This window comes from Lacerta agilis, chromosome 8 (assembly GCF_009819535.1).
Source record: "Lacerta agilis isolate rLacAgi1 chromosome 8, rLacAgi1.pri, whole genome shotgun sequence".
Taxonomy (NCBI): Eukaryota; Metazoa; Chordata; class Lepidosauria; order Squamata; family Lacertidae; genus Lacerta; species Lacerta agilis.
Window position 1 is genome coordinate 5,869,193 of NC_046319.1, and position 16,709 is coordinate 5,885,901.

Consider the following 16,709-nt stretch of genomic DNA (forward strand, 5'->3'; position numbering starts at 1 on the left):
TGGCTGAAGACTTGGGGGCGCGAGAGCTGGACCTTCCTTACCTTTGCCTCCTGCTCATTGAAGGTGTTGGTGCTGAACATCTGCGCCACCGTCTCGAAGGCAGCCGTGAGAGGCAGCATGAACTGCTCATACTGATCCTCGTCCTCCCCTGGAAGAGAGGCATGAAGGACTGTTATCTTCTACACAGCAACACACACCACAAATCTGGGGTCGCCGTCAGCAGAACCAATTCTCTCCTCAATTGGCCCGTCTAGTCAACTTTGGGGTGCTAATGTGTACAAGATAAAGATCAACATTCAGATCTTTCCCCCCTAGCCTAGCAGATTTGTTTCCTTTACAGGAAGTTAACTCATTTAACTGCCCCCACCAATAATTAAATTACCGTATATATTTGAGTATAAGCCTAGTTTTTCAGCACATTTTTTCTGCTGAAAAAGCTGCCCTCGGCTTATATTCAAGTGAGGCGGGCGGTGGGGCCAGCGAGAAAGAAGCCCTTTCTCTCCGCTTGTGCCGCCGCTGCCACTCGCTCACCCCAGTCAACCATTCCTTAAGAAGTGTACAAGAACGGCGGTTCTTTACTCTCCCCAGGCAGCTTGTTCCATTCCTGAACTGCTCACATAAATGCAAACTTTCGACCCCAGAAGGCAGAAAGCCTATCAGTTAAGGAAGTATTAAAACCCCACAGGTGCTCACTTTCCCTGGCTCCTGCTTAAACAGGGCAGGATCCCAGCCTTCTCTGTATAACACAAGGGAACATTGCGCTGTGGGTTAAACCACAGAGCCCTAGGGCTTGCTGATCAGAAGAATGGCGGTTTGAAACCCCGCGATGGGGTGAGCTCCACAGCAGCAAAGGAGGAAGAGGAAGGAGCAGCCTAAAGGGCTGCTTTCGGGCTGCTCGTTCCTCCTCCTCTACCACAGCAGCAAAGGTGAACCGGCTTATACTTGAGTCAATAAGCTTTCCCAGGTTTTTGTAGGGAAATTAGGTGCCTCGGCTTATATTTGGGTCGACTTATACTCGAGTATATAGGTAGTTAAGACTAGAAGAGTCTAGCGGCCTGTTTCTGGGCCCCTAAGAACAGAGTGCAATACCTAGGTCCACCATGAGGAGGCGCCCAAGTGCAGTGTAGAAAGTTGTCCGACATCTCATATCACTCAGGTTGGACTGATTGTTAATACCCAAGAACGAAAAGTGCTCACTCTGTTGAAGAACAAAAATTAGGTTATTGAGGAGCAGCTGGTCATGGCGTGAAGGGGCAAGTTTTGTGCCTGGCTTGGGCCCACACTGGCCAGTCAAGAGCACACCGTCTTCCTCACCCTGCTTTTGGCAGTTGAGGCAGCTTGCCTAGAATTTGGTAATCAATCCCAGCTGTCAAGTGTCTAAAGCTCCACTAGGTGACTTACAATGCACAGGATTTTTCACTTATCTGCCTATTCAAGTGCCATGTTTTAGGCGTGGTTTTGAAATTCAATTTGAAGCGTGAGTAACAGGAAATCATAGCAAAACATCCTCCTTTTACTAGCATTTGAAATGCTATCACCAATGCTTGGCAGCCATAGAAACACCTGGACCTGTGCATGCAAGGCAGAGCTGCCATGAGCCTGTGTGGCACAGTGGACAAATGTGGATGACTCAAGTTAAATGCCCAAGCATTGTAAAGGTAACAGGCGAAGCAACTTTGAACCGGTCTGTATCCTGAAAATTAACAACCGCAAAAAGCTATGCAAACCCTGACCAAAAGGGCTAGAACAGCCTAGAAAACAGACCTCTTTAGCACCTTCCAGAGGCAAAGATCCTGACAAGCTTCTCTTCACAAGGGCTGGGGGCATGTGTTTATTTAAAATATTTTAATCCCAGGCTCAAAGCAACTTTCATGCACTCCAGAAAAAAAACATTTTGCATACTCTCTACACAGCAAGAGGAACTGGTCTCTCTCTTCCTTCTCCTATTTCGGATGCTTTGCTATCTCAGATTCAGGGTTGCGGAGGTGTGTGCAAAGGAGATGACAGACAGACTAGAAACTCATGGGGAGGGGGCTAAGGGGGCCTGTCTAGTTACCTGGGAATGCAATAATCACTTCCAGGCAAGCAGGAAGACAAGGCTTTTATAAACTGAAAGGGTTCTCTCTCTTTTTCAGGTTGTCGTTGTCCTACAAGGGACTAACAGAAGGGCAGGTCTGCAGGCCGGTAGCATTAGTGAATTCGGTGGGATTTGAGGGTCCAAAATAGCCACAGCAGAAATCCCAGAGCTCCGTTGCCATGTGGATTTGGGGACAAAGCTTTGTAGGAAGGACAATGGGTTCTGCCCAAGAACAAAACAGCAGGCTTCTGGCAATCTTGAAGGGCAGCTGTGTTCCAAACATATAGCCCAGCCTCTAGATCTGTGGTTCCCAAATTGGGTGGTACGGCCCCTTCCGGAGTGTGGGGGATGACTGGGGTGTGTGTGTGTGCTAAGAGGCAGGAGGGCAGCAGAGGGGCACCGGAGGTGTAAATGAGTGATAGGCTTTGAAAACCTGGCATCACTGGATCGAATCCATCAATTTTGTTTAATTAATTTAACTAAATAGTTTTTATTTTATTTTGAAAAAATGTACAATTAATGGTTACTGTTTTGAATTTTACTGGGCTATTATCTGCCTTACTGGGCTGTGCAAACCACTGCAGTCATACCTCTGGTTGTGTTCACTGCGGGTTGAGTTCGGCACAGGTTACGAACGCGCCAAACCCGGAAGTACCGGAATGGGTTACTTCCGGGTTTGGCGCGTCGCGCATGTGCAGAAGAGCACCACACACATGCGCAGACATGGCACTTCAGGTTGCGCTCTGCTCATGTTGCGAATGGGGATCCAGAACAGATCCCATTCGCAACCAGAGGTACCACTGTATTCTGTATGTTTTTTATAGGGTGGGGGCACTGCAGATGAGCTTATGGAACCAAAGGGGTGGCCCCCCCCCAAAAGGTTTGGGGACCACTGATCTAGAATAACTCATTTGTGGCATATCTACAAAGACTACTGAGGAACTAGGCTCAGGCCTAAAATGCTGGGGGGTTTAGCATGGGGATTGGAGGGGGCCACCAGGCCCTATCAAGGGCTTCTCCCACTCTATGTGCACAGATGCTGCTAGTATTGCTGCCCTCAATCCCTCAAGTTACAGTCTCTCTCCATCTCTGTCTGTCTCTCAGGTTGTCAGCACAGAGGCCTCCCATGATGATTCAGGCACGGATGTAGGAGAATTTTGCCATCTAGAAGCACGGCATGAAAAGCTACCACAGGGGGCAGCACAGCACAAGCAATAACCCTTTAGAGGAGACATGAGAGCTGCCAAGTATTCAGCAGAGACCTTGGGAACAGAAGCTACCTGGGCCAGGAAGACTTCATCCTAATCAGGGACACCTTTCACCATGCAAATTCATTCGCCCTCAGTGAAGCACCAGAGTTGGCCGAAAGCTTACCGTGTGATTGTTCAGCATGAACTGCACAGCGCTGAGTTTCACCAGTTTCCTAACGCTGCTGTAGGTAGAAGCAATGTTAAGGAAACGGCACCAGTCAAAAACTGGTTAGAAAGCCCTGGGAGGGTGAAGGGATGATTCCTGGGACTGCCAACAAGGTACCCTCATGCAAACCCAGGAAGATCGGTTCCTCAACCTGGTACTCTCCAGATTATTCTGACTACAACTTCCATCAGCCCCAGCCAGCATGACTTGATTGAGTTAGGCCCTTAATGTCAAAGATGCCTATTGCAATACCTGCAGTTCCGTGGACTCATGCATTCACACACTCCGTCCCTGACCCATAGGTCGGGTTGGCTAGTGACCCTAAGAACTTGAGAAATGCCTGCTGGATCAGGCAAATGGTCCATCCAGTCCAGCATTTTGCTCTCTCAGCAGCCAACCAAATGCCTGTGGGAAACTTGGCAAGCAGGATCTGACCACAAGAGCCCTCTCCCCTTCTGTGGTTTCCAGTAATGAATTCTCAGAAACACTCCAACTCTGGGGGCAGAACACAGCCACCATGGGATTTTTCACCTTCCTTCTGCTGTGTGCAAGTTACCTGCTCTGCAAGTACAGGTGCAACTCGAAAAATTAGAATATCGTGGAAAAGTCCGTTTATGTAAGCAATTGTTTTCATTAGCTGCTGGAGTTTAATATATAGACTCATGACATGCAAAGCAAGATATGTCAACCCTTTGCTTGTTATAATTGCGATGATTATGGCACACGGCGGATGAAAACCCCCAAGTTGAAATTGTTAATTTGGGGTTCTCATCAGCTGTACGCCATAACAAATAAAGGCTTGACATATCTCGCTTTGCATGTCATGAGTCTATCTCATATATTAGTTTCACCTTTTAAGTTGAATTACTGAAAGAAACTAACCTTTCCACGATATTCAAATTTTTTGAGTTTTACCTGTACATTCATGTGGTAGATCTGCTCCCTAGTTATGGTCAGGACTGCAGAGATTAATCTGCATTGGGCTGGGAGTTGAAACGGCAACTTCTGGGTCCTCTTCCAAGCCCATAATTATTGATTAATAGTTTGCTTTTTAAAGTCCTAGTTGCACCTACCCAACTAGGCTAAGCTTCTTCCCCAATTTATCTGCACTTTACAAATACAAAGCGAGTTAAGAAAATGAACTTAGCCCGTTCTAGTGCAAAACCCTAGTGCTTAGCTGGAATCAATCGCCCAGGGGGTAGGGGGCCATTTTTTTCCCTGGGCAAAATGAGAGATGGGGTGTTGATTTTGAGGCAGACCAAAGTTATCAAGTGCCAGGCTGGAAATGGGACAGTGAGCCCTGAAGGACATCAAAGCAAGTAAGTCTGGCTTTGCCCGACAGCTGCCTGCAATGACATGTGGGAGTGCCCATTTGGTGCCCAAACCCAAGGAAGAGGTCCGCTGAAAAGGATATCCAATGGAGAGGTCGTTGAGAAGCTGTAGTGTCTTGGAGGTGATCGGCTCACACCGCCCCCAGTACTTCAGGTTGGTGATGCTAGAAGGGGAGGGGGAAAAACGCACTCAGATTCAAGACTGCCCCTCCTTTCTCTCACCCATCTCCATCCTCCCCTAAAGCCACAGACAACGACACAAGCCAGAAAATACCAGCGTAAAGTCACAGTACTTACATTTGGTTGACTAGAAAATTATCCTTCAGATAATCTTCACTACTTGGATCCCAAAGCTACACTGGCCCAAACTCAGGGCCCGTGGAATGCTGTGGCACTGTTGGGCCGATTTCTGCAGCAAGGGCAAGAGAATCCGGCGGCAGTGACAACATGCCCCTCTGCCGTGAGGCAACCTGCCCCTTCCACCACCGGCTGCAGAATTCCAGAAGCCCTTGTGAAGAGTCTCACCCAGCAGCCACAGGCCTCAAGGTGGGCAGCCAAGGGCTGATTCGGCCTGGGGGCTGGGGAGGGAAGTGCTTGACCCCCTTGGCCCCTCTGGAGCTCGACCGGGTCACCCCAGGCCACACTTCTAAGAAAGGAGCCTTCAACCATTTAAAACTAAGCAATGATACCGGGGGGTGGGGGGGCAGAACAGTCCTGCCTTGGAAGGTGGCTGGCGTGCAAAATGGAGCACGCCTTTTCACTCCTGCCCAGGCAGGTGACTGGCATGCTGAGTTCCTCTCCAGGTAAAACCACTGCTGGGAGGAGAAATCTCATGTGGGGGAAGGTGTAGAGGAGGAGGACAGGTGCATCTCTGGAGCAGCCCATCAGCCAAACTCAGGCCAGAGGTTCAGCCTGTAGCCAGGTGTTCCTGCTCCACTCTCTGAGCATCCCGGCAGAGGCCCAAGGGCTTCAGAGATATATGATGGACAAGCGCAACTGGCAAGGAGTCAGAACACTTACATTTTCCCTATGAAGACACTCAGGACCATGGTCTCATCATTCAGCCCAAGGACCTCCGAGAGCCGCCGATATAGCTAGAAGCGGAAAACAAAGTCAAGCTTAAGAGGCTTCAGTAGAAATTGTTGTTTTTCCTTTAAGACCACAGGTGCCTGGAGGAAACAGAAGCCTAGCAGGTCAGGAAAAAGAAAACACAACACTCCATGGCTGTTTAGTACGGCACCTGCCTCCTAGAATCATTTAAGAATACAAGAATAGCCTGCTGCAACAGGCCAATGGCCCACCGAGTCCAGCATCCTGTTCTCACTGTGGTTATGCAGGATTTGAGCACAAGAGCTACTCTCCCCTCCAGTGCTTTCCAGCAACTGGTATTCAGAAGCGTTTTGGCCTAAATGTGAAGGCAGAGCATAGTTATTGTGGCCAGCAGTCAACAAAAGCTCAGGCTTTGTAGAGGTATGGAGCTTTCATGGTTAACAAGCCCAACCAGGTCGTCCCACCCACAAGAGGAAAAGCGTCGTCGGAAGGCTCTGTGTAATGTGATACTTGTTGTTTCTGTGTCTTTCCTCTTTCGTTTTTGTCCGGAGAAAGGAGAAGGCTAAAATGTCGTGTGTCTCTCCTGGAATGTAATTTATGCCTTGTAAATAAAGCTTCTAGATTAGGAAAAGAAGCTGGACTCTGTCGTCTATAATTGCTGGCATGCACACACACCGTCGCGCAAGACGATACTCTGCAGATGGCACAGGAGAAGCAAATGAGAATGTACAGCAGGTACGTGCGCAGCAGAAACTTGCCGGACTCCATTTGTGTGCTAGGTTGGTTTGAAGACTTTCCAACAATCCAAAAGTCTTCAGGCTTTCTTTCCTGCTGCTTGTGGGGAGGCTCTTTCAGGATTCACAGCCATGCTGCCCTCAGTCTAGCCCACACCCCACCTCAGTATTCCCCATTTGGAGGCAGCTGTATTCATTTGGAACTCCTCCAAGCACCCTGCACCTCTCGATTTGGGTACAGAGAAGCAGCACGATGAAAACATTTGACTTCTGCTTTGGCCGCTAGCCTTAACCATGGCCAACTTCCGACAGCCAGCAACTCACAAAAAAAAGCAGTCGCAGGTGGAGCCTTTCATTATGGCATGAGGGCAGGTAGGCCCGAAAAAATAAAAGCCACTGGGAGGCAGAGGAGGCATTTACCTTGGAAGACTTCTGCACCTGGTCTCCGATGTAGATCTTCCGGAACTGCTCAAAGAAGCTCAGCATGGCAAGCTCGAGCTTCTCATTGCCGGCCTGAGCCAGGCGCGAGTCGGTTAGGTTCATGAGCTGAAGAACCCTAGAGAGGCAACAAGTGAGGGGGTGGGAATTGAAGGCCATGCAACATCACAAAGGCTCAGTACTTAGCCAGCAAGTTTGAGGTTGCCCCTGCCATGTGGAAAGGGTGCCTCTGTTACCCCAATGTTAGATGAACGCAGGCATGAAGAGCATGAGCCGCAGAACTCTACACACACTCTCGACACAAGGAGAGGGGGCTAACTGTAGGGCAGACACTGGCGTCACTGGACACCAGGCTAAAGATGCAGCCACCGTATAGACCGGTGAGCAGAGCAAAGCATGGGGCAGTTAGGCAGCCTGTGGCCATGATAGTCACCACTGGAAGGTGTCTCTGAGACGCAGGACTTGCTCCTGTTCACTGGTGTCCAACCACCAGTTAGCAGCATGCAAGAACGAGTTGTATCAGTGGGCAGAGGGAATATTCAGGCAGGCTTCTGTGCTCTCTGCAGGCTGAAAATGACTCAATGCGCTGCCCAAAATTTTAGGTAGGATTGAGCCAAAGAGGGTGTAGTGGTTTTTCTTTGATTAACCACTCCAGTTGCAATGTTTAAAACAGCTTTTACTTGGTCAGAACAACAGCAACCATTGGGAACTCACAAAAGCAGCGTACACAGGCTTGCAAGTAAACACAGGCATTCCTGTGCATTAACTTTACACAAGCAGAAAAATTAAGTCACAATCTCAGAGGAAAAGCATGCATGCATAATCGGAGATGGATGCCGCAACTGGTGTGGATTAATTGAAGAAAATCCACTACAAGGGCTTAAAAGACTCTCAGGGATCCCTGACCTGTGTGGTATTTTAAGTAGTTCAAAATGCTTCTCACCCAACATTTTCTGCTGTTTTAGAAGTGTTTCCTACACTTTCCTAATAATGTTTTACTCCGGAATGCACAACTTGTATTTGACTAGACCCTCTCTATGTGCAAGCAGTCTCTGCAGAATAAGATGGAGATCTGTATAATCTATTCTGCTTCCACTAATTCTGGGATGGACGTTCCTCGGAGTTCAAACTTGTGCAGTACACAGCCCTCGTGATAACCCTGAAGGTAAGAGCAGCCACAGAGCTGTGCCACTAATTCTCCCAGCCAGCCAGCCACCCACCAATCCCAGATAACAGCTCTTCATTATGGCCCTTTCCATATTCTAGTGTTTTCAGCATGAAGAAACCAGGGCTGCTAAGGAATCCAACGGCTCCTACCGACAAACCAGCTCGCCGTCCATTGCGTCCTGCTCGTCTGTGCTGGCAAATGACACTCGGCCACCAATCACAGCCCCAATGATATAGACGAGCCATGTCAGGCGTCCTGAAACCAGAAGAGCAAGAGTCCTGATCCGCAGAAGTGTTTCCCTGAAAAGCTAAGATCAAGGTCCAACTACTGGGAAAGGTGGGATTCCCTTGCATCTACAGTTCATACTAAAAATATCTCAACCACTCTCCTTCTAAAAAAAGGGAAGAGTTTCTACTGTCTTCCTGACAATCTCTTGCACTGCTGATCTGTTCTTATAGTTCAAAGCAGTGGCTTTAAATTGCAGATTATGTCAGGACTTTAATTTCTTCCTCCTCCTAACCACAGGTAACCCTTGAACAACTGCTATTCTTTTTTCTTTAACCTCAGCAGTTTCAACCAGCACCTAATAGGTTCTAATGCCCCTTTCCTCTGATATTTTTCTCTTAAGCTGAAACTTGCCACCTACTCTTTGACTGTCCCAAAGTCCTCTGCCATTTCCATTGCTCCATTACTGCAACACATACTATAATTTGCAGCAAATGATGCAAGATAGGGCAGCAACCAAAACAGAGTCCCTTCCTGCTGCATGCCATATCTGCTTTGCGGACAAAATCTTTGGAGGAAAGCAATTTAAGTCCCCTTCAGTTTACAACCTGAAAAATTCAGAGCAAATACCCATGACAAACTGATTAAAATATGCGAAGGGTCACAATCTTAAAGTACACTGGGTTGGCTAAAGGGTGAAGGAGTATCAGCACCCTATAGAACCCCTTCCCCCGAAATCTTCTGTGCTGTGATAGACAGGAGTGATGCGGCTTATCTCTGAGCCCTCACCTTCCTGTACAGCCACATCCACAGGGATGGCCGTCGCACTCTGCAATAGCTCCTGGTAGGACTGAGCTGACTGGTCAAACAGCTGCACAAGGAGAGCGCACGTCTTCTCATATTCACAGCGCCCGATAGTTGACAGCTGGTCTAGCTGCTGCTGCACCAGTCCCGTGTCGTCCAGTGGATCTTCCAAGCCGTCTCTGCATGGGGAGCAAGCGGCAAGGCAGGAAGAGAGAGTGAAACGCTGCTCCCAGAAGGTGGATCAAGCTTGTTTCTCAAAGTTCTCACCTCTAGGCTGTAAGGCAAGGCCCACTACGTGGTTGTTTTGTGGCAACTCTCTGGAGGAGGCCAGCAAATCCACCTGTAAATCACTACCTGGCAGCTCTGTTGAGCCTGAGGCCCACATTTTGTTAAACTGGAAATATTCATTCATTCATTCATTTTCATTCGCTCATTTATGCTGATGCAATTTTACCTGTTTACCTTATGATAGAATTGTTTAGCTGTTTATTAGTCCTGTTTATATGATTTTGTAATTTTTCTATATCGTTTTTCTATGCGTTTTTTTATTATAAAAAAAATACTTTGCTTCCCACTCTGGGACTGAGAACATTCCAATCAGAGGGGGCTACAAATAAGACTGATAAGTAAATAAATAACCACAGCATATTTTTGTGTAGGTAATAACTCCCAAGACAACAGATCAATATTAAAATCCCCAAGTTGTAAAGCATTTAAAAAACAAAGAAAGAAAGAAAGAAAGAAAGAAAGAAAGAAAGAAAGAAAGAAAGAAAGAAACAGATGATGCAGATAAAACCAAGTTCTTAAAACACAGTAACCCTAAAATCACCCCAACACAGACCAGAATGAAAAAAGGCCAATGAGAGGGGGAGGGAAGTCATGTGTATTTCCCTGGGAAGGATGTTGTAGGATTAGGGGGCCACCACAGAAAAGGCGCTGCGGCTGGTACACACCAACCTAACAGCTTTTACCAGTGCACTGGACAGCAGCCGCAGGGCCAAGCTTTTAGCTTGGGTAGGTACATATGAGTACAGGGGTCCTTCAGATAACTGGGTTCTGAACTGTTTAGGTACCAACAAGGGTTTGTGCAGGCTGTTCTCCCTCCACTCCTTGAGTACCACTTTTCTCTTGGCCTCTTTACCTCAGTATGATGTGCACAGACTCCAGCCTGGAAGTGATGTAAGCTTTGGTGACTTCAGGCGTGTAAGTCTCCAGCATGTGCGGCTCTGTGGCTTTGACGTAAGGAACAGACGCTGCCAGGCGCTGCCACAGGCTCAGCAGATAGTGAACGCTGTTCGGAGCAAATTCCCAGTGCTGTGGGAACAAAGGGAAGGAAACGGAATGCCACTTGCAGGCTGGCCAGCACCCTCCACCCCAACCCCCAGCCTTTGTGCTTAAGGACATGGGAGCCATTCAAGTAAACAGCCATCAACATCTGTAAGTCGAGTAAGCAGCACAGTGCAGATCTGTTTGGACACCTGTATGCTTCTAAAGGGGAACCTAAAGTCTGTACTTGGGACCTTGAACATCCTTATTTTGGGTGTGTGTGTCATGCATCTCAGCACCTGAATACAACAAAGGAAGCTCCTCCATTTTTATAAAATTAAACAAAATTCTGCCACACTGGCCAAGGTAGCGGATTTTCTTCAATTCACCACTCCAGTTGCAACGTTTACGATTGCTTTTATTGGGTCAGAACAAGAGTAGCTTATACACAGGCACTCCCTCACCTTAGCTTTACACATGCGCACATGTGACATTCTCAGAGGAAAAGCATGCCTGCATTATCAGAGCTGGATGCCTGGTTAAGCAAGAAGAATTCAGTGTCTACTTTCTATCAAACTGGTCCAAGGCTGAGATTTCCCCCCATAGAAACATTACAGAAACATACAGTAAGTAGATTCTCCTAACAATATCCTTTCACACACTTTCTAAATTCCCCCACATGCAGGCTACCAAATGTCAGTACGTTTCCCAAATATACCACATGGGGAGAGGAGATGTTTTGAAGACTGGTGGCCCAGACAGAAGGTACGCTTTGCCTTGCTGGGGTCTGCACGGTTGGAAGTGTTTTCTGCTCTTAATGAGCTAAAATGCTGTGCAGCGAGGAACAAACCAAGGCAATTCTGCGTGATGCATGTAGTGACTATTGTGTACCTTATACACCCACAGAAGGCGACTCTGAGAGGGCACCCCACCACTTCCCTCTTAGTTTCAACCTAATGAGGTCAAACGTTGCAGCGTGATTTTGGGTGCTCCCCCCCACCGCTGAAAACCCTCCCTCCGCAACACACACACACACACACACACACACACACGGTGCCAAACCAAAACCACGCAGCTTCTCACCTGCAAGCTGGTCACTGTGAAGTTGGCAATGAGGCGGATGACCTCAGGGTAGTTTTCCACTTTCACCAGCTCCCCGAGCTGGTAATTGCTTTTCAGGCGGGCCAGAAGTCGACAGAACTCATGGTAGTTGTTTGGGTCTGACAAGCTCTGGGAAAGGAACAAATTTCGAAATGGGTCATGGCACCAGAATCAGTAAACTGGATTGATTATTTGTTTAATTTTTATCCCACCCTCCATCCGAAGATCACAGGGCAGTTCACAACATAAAAGTGTGGCACAGCACAAAAAGCTTCTGCCCTCACAGCTGGCAACTAGTGAAGGTTCATATTTTTTTTCTTTTAAAAAGGTAAAGGTACCCCTGACCGTTAGGTCCAGTAGCGGGTGACTCTGGGTTTGTGGCGCTCATTTCGCTTTACTGGCTGAGGGAGCCGGCGTTTGTCCGCAGACAGCTTCTGGGTCATGTGGCCAGCATGGCTAAGCCGCTTCTGGCGAACCAGAGCAGCGCACATAAACACCATTTACCTTCCTGCTGGAGTGGTACCTATTTATCTACTTGCACTTTGATGTGCTTTCGAACTGCTAGGTGGGCAGGAGCTGGGACCGAGCAACAGGAGCTCACTCCATTGCAGGGATTCGAACCGCTGACCTTCTGATCGGCATGCCCTAGGCTCAGCGGTTTAGACTACAGCGCCACCCGCGTCCCTCTTTTTCTTTTAGTTTTTCCTTTATTACTCACAAGTATATATTTACATCATGACTTTACATCTTACAATTATACGTATTCTTGTTTTCAGAGTATGTTCGTAATTGTTATTATCATAGATCGACAAGTATTACTGTACACAAAAAAGAAAAAAGATGTAATTTTAAAATAACATTTTTCATAAATGAATGACTTCCGTCTCTTCCATTTTGTACTAATAAACTTACTGCCTATATTTGTCCAATGTCTTTTTATTTATAATATTTTCTTATCTATCAATTTTCCTTTTAAATTTGTTATCTACAGAAACTACTCAAAGGCCGCTACTGTATTTTTCGCTCCATAAGACGCACCTTTTTCCTCCTAAAAAGTAAGGGGAAATACCTGCGCGTCTTATGGAGCGAATGGTGGTCCCTGGAGCTGAATTGCCCAGGGGCCAAAAGCAGATTGTGCTTTTTATTTTACAAAGAGAAAAGGGGGTGTTGAAAGGACCCCGCTCAGCAGCTGATCAGCAAGAGATCGGGAGAGAGATAAGAGCCCCGGCTCCCTGTCAGCCCCGCCCTCCTTTGTTGAATGTGCTGCAGAGGGAGGTTGTTTGTTTCCCCAGGACATGTGACTGGCTGATTAGATTATCTGTCTGGAAACAGCAGAAATGGCTCCCTTTCCTTAAGATTTTTTCAGAAATGTGAGTTAAACCCCATAAAAATGGGGCTTTTCCTCTTTGCTTTTCCCCCTTTGCAAAAAAAGCTGCAAAACCTTTAGCTGATCCTCAAAAAAACAAAAACAAAAAAACAGCCAGGGCTTTTCCCTTTGCAAAAAAGCTGCAAAACCTTTAGCTGATCTTCAAAAAAGGCCTTAGTTTTTGTATCCAATCAAATCTGGTGGGTACATATCTGCTTTTCCAATGTGTAGCTATTATAACCCTCACAGCTGTGGTGTGAAGGCTCATCACTGTGGCTTGCAATGAATGGGTCTACCTGAAAGTCCAGGCGACAGCGGCCCAACACTGCCGGTGGTAGGGGCTGCCATCAAGTACAGTATCCAAAACACTAATTTGTTCAGGCACTAAATAACTGAACACACCCAAGACCCCTGGCTCGCTCTGCAATGGTGGTGGGGGGCGTCCTACCACTGTGAGCCAGCCTGGCACACTGTGTGGAGTCAACAGCTGCCCTTGTCTTCAGATGAGGCACAGCAAAGTCGCTCAAACCTGCTGTGCACCAAGAATGGCAGGTAATGGCCGGGTGAAATTTATGAATCCTGGAGTAGGCTGAGGCTCTTGTGACCTGCATCTCCTTGTAGCTTCTTCTTATCTAGCAGAATAAACAGCTATACAAAGAGAGACCTTGTTCCAAGTTCCTGCCTTTACCTACCACAAAAGGCACCGTCCACACACAAGAAGGAATTAGCAACTCGGGGGAAAGGTTTGCCGAAGAAAGGGGGGGGACCACAAGGGGAGGGGAGGAAACGTAAGAAGAGACTGCTGGATTGGGCCAAAGGCCCATCTAGTCCAGCATCCTCTTTTAACAATGGCCAACCAGATGTTCCAATCAGAAACCTGTGCAAGAGCACTCTCCTCGCCAGTGGTTTTCAACAACTGGAATAACAGTCCAATGAGAACAGAGCATGGTCAGTAGATGTGGAAGGAGTGACTAAAACACTGGACAGTGCACACAGCAACAGCAACACACACACACACACACACACACACACACACACTATAGGTTGCAGAGCTCAGCACAGAGACTTGCCAAAAAAATATCTTGGCACATAATGTTGCTGGTTTCTGTATGAAGCATTCACATACTGACGGATCTCAATCATGGGACATTTTCTCAGTTACAGCCACTTATTCCTCTCCCCTGATTTTGCCTGCCCAAAGTTAACCACGTGTATGATGAAGCTTTGTGCTTATTCACCCACAGTTCTGACACAGACTCACCTGAGGGTTTTCCAGTATTCGCTTGACACCATCAACGAGATGAGACAGGAACTTTGCTCTTTCTGCATTGTTAAATAGGGACCTACGTACAGAGGCGATTTGCACTAGACACGATAAGACCTGAAGGTAGGAGGGTGAATAAAAGGGAGAACCGTAAGGTGTCTGGAATAAAATATAAACCAAATGCACGCTTGCATTGGCATATGGGTTGTGGAAAGACAATGCAAACAAGCAGGTACCGTATATACTGGCGTATAAGGCGGCTTTTTAATCCAGGAAAATCTTCTCTGAAGTCGGGGGTCGTCTTATACGCCGGGTGTCGTCTTTATAGGGCTCGGAGGAGACGCCACCATTGTCTTTTGGCCGTGCCTCTCCCTCCCTCTCTCTGGCTGAGTTTGTAAACACAGCCTTCGCGCTGCGGAGCGTGACCGCCCTGCCGCTCCGGATTTGCCGTGCCCTCCTGGCTGGCTGTGTTTTGTGCATGGGAGCAGCGGCAGCAGCAACTGCAGCGACGGAGAGCTTCTTCTCCCGGCGAGCGCGGCGTGTATATACCGTGAGGAGAGTTCCTGCGTCCTCTCTTTCTCTCCCCGCACTCGCTGGAGAATGCCCTCCTCCCCTCCTGCCGATCAGCTCCTTGCTTTTACCGAAGGCATAAAGCAGCCTTTTAAAACGCAGTGAGGGTTTCCTTCTCGCTGTTTGCGAGCTGCTATACACCCCGCTTTCCTGTTGGCTCAGTTGCTCCTTAATTGCTACCATTTACCAAGTCAGCAATCTTAATTGCTGCTCAGCTGGCTTCTTTTGTTTTCTATCTCTTAGCATTTTCTGCCTTTGTTGTCTCTGTTCTCAGTAGGTAGCCTGTTTGCTATCAGTGTTTGCTCCCTCCCTCCCTCGCCAACCGCCATTCCCTCCCCTCGGAACATCCTAGGGCCAGAGAGAGAGAGGGCTTGGAAGTCAATGCTGGCGACGCATACACCTCCCTTCCCTCAGACTCTCTCTCTTAAAATAGGGGAAACACGGTATGTTTGAGCGTGTCGCCCTTCGCCTCTGACTCTACATTTTAAGTGGAAAAGTTGGGGGGGGGGGCGTCTTATACGGCCAGTTGCCTTATACGCCGGAATATACGGTAACCATTTTGTGGGGGTGGGAGAGAAAAACTTCCTCCTGATCTCCAACAGGGTGATCAAACCCACCCTGTGAATCTTCTCAAGGGGACGTATGCCCCTGCCCAATAAGTCAGGAATGCCACACTCACCAGAGGTGAAAACGTAGGAGGGATGGAATGGTACAGGTCAAAAAACAGCTGTAAAGTTGAGGAATCTAGAAAGGCTGGAAGAAACAAACAAACAAACAACACATCACTGTGGATACCCGGACTCTGGCAAAGTGGTTCAACCCAGCACTCGTTACTATCTCAGGCCTTCAGCTTTGCTCAGCGCAGCATCCCTACTGATGCCCTTGGAACTGAAGGGTCTTTCATCATGAATATAAGATTCCTGCATTACAGGGCATTGGACTAGATGGCGCTCATGGTCCCTTCCAACTCTATGATTCTAAAACTGGAGAGCAATCTGCAGCACCATGGCCCCAATCCCCACTCTCAACTGCTTTTAAAGATGCTGAACGACCTCAGGGGATCCATGAATGGTTCTTCTCATGTCACATATAGCTTGGCTTAAATTCAGTGTGAAATGAGGCTTCGACTTAAAGCTGATGTGTCACAAGGAAGCAAAGCACAGTTATCCATATATAAGAACTGGTTAACTGCTTGTAGAATGCTTTCCCTAGGGCGGGGGTCAGCAACCTGCGGCTCCGGAGCCGCATGCGGCTCTTTGACAGCTCTGCCGCGGCTCCGGGGCGGCTGCCTAGGGCGCGGAAATGGTGTGCTTTGGGGGGGGAGGGGAGGGAAGAGATCATGCGCTTTTGGGGGGGTAGAAGCATCGCCCAGAGATCCCCAGCTCAGCTGGTTTGAGGAGAGAGAAGAGATCGTGCGCTTTGGGGGGGGGGAGTAGAAGCATGGCCCAGAGATCCCCAGCACAGCTGGTTTGAGGGTAGAGAAGAGATCGTGCGCTTTTGGGGGGGGTAGAAGCATCGCCCAGAGATCCCCAGCTCAGCTGGTTTTGGGGTAGAGAAGAGATCGTGCGTTTTTGGGGGGGGGTAGAAGCAACGCCCAGAGATCCCCAGCTCAGCTGGTTTGAGAGGAGAGATCAAAAGATTGTCAGCCTTTCCAGGCAGCTTAAACAAGGCTTTGCCCTGAAGCCAGATAGTACTTGCAGGCTCCCTGCTGCTTTAAATGTGCACAAAATAAGATTTAACGTCGTCCTAATAATAATAAATATAATACTTCCTTTTCTATTCTTTGCATTGGCTCATAATAATAATAATAATAATAATAATAATAATAAGGGTTTTTCCTCTGCAGTGTTATATTTGTTTTAAATCTCGCAATGGTTTTGCGGCTCCCAGTTTTTTTTC

The 16,709-nt window shown here is 47.9% G+C and overlaps 1 protein-coding gene across 2 annotated transcripts in view; it reads right to left on the reverse strand.

Moving 5' to 3' along the window:
* XPO7 (exportin 7) overlaps positions 1–16,709 on the reverse strand; it is a 54,560-nt gene that overhangs the window by 12,991 nt on the left and 24,860 nt on the right. For both annotated transcript variants that reach the window (XM_033159194.1, XM_033159195.1), the window contains 12 exons: positions 15,490–15,563; positions 14,238–14,357; positions 11,593–11,739; positions 10,385–10,557; positions 9,229–9,422; positions 8,364–8,469; positions 7,029–7,164; positions 5,845–5,918; positions 4,908–4,988; positions 3,452–3,515; positions 1,090–1,198; positions 42–148 (listed from right to left, as the gene is read on the reverse strand). In XM_033159194.1, the coding sequence (XP_033015085.1) occupies positions 42–148; positions 1,090–1,198; positions 3,452–3,515; positions 4,908–4,988; positions 5,845–5,918; positions 7,029–7,164; positions 8,364–8,469; positions 9,229–9,422; positions 10,385–10,557; positions 11,593–11,739; positions 14,238–14,357; positions 15,490–15,563 (1,385 nt within the window). The remainder of the gene's footprint in view (positions 1–41; positions 149–1,089; positions 1,199–3,451; positions 3,516–4,907; positions 4,989–5,844; positions 5,919–7,028; positions 7,165–8,363; positions 8,470–9,228; positions 9,423–10,384; positions 10,558–11,592; positions 11,740–14,237; positions 14,358–15,489; positions 15,564–16,709) is intronic.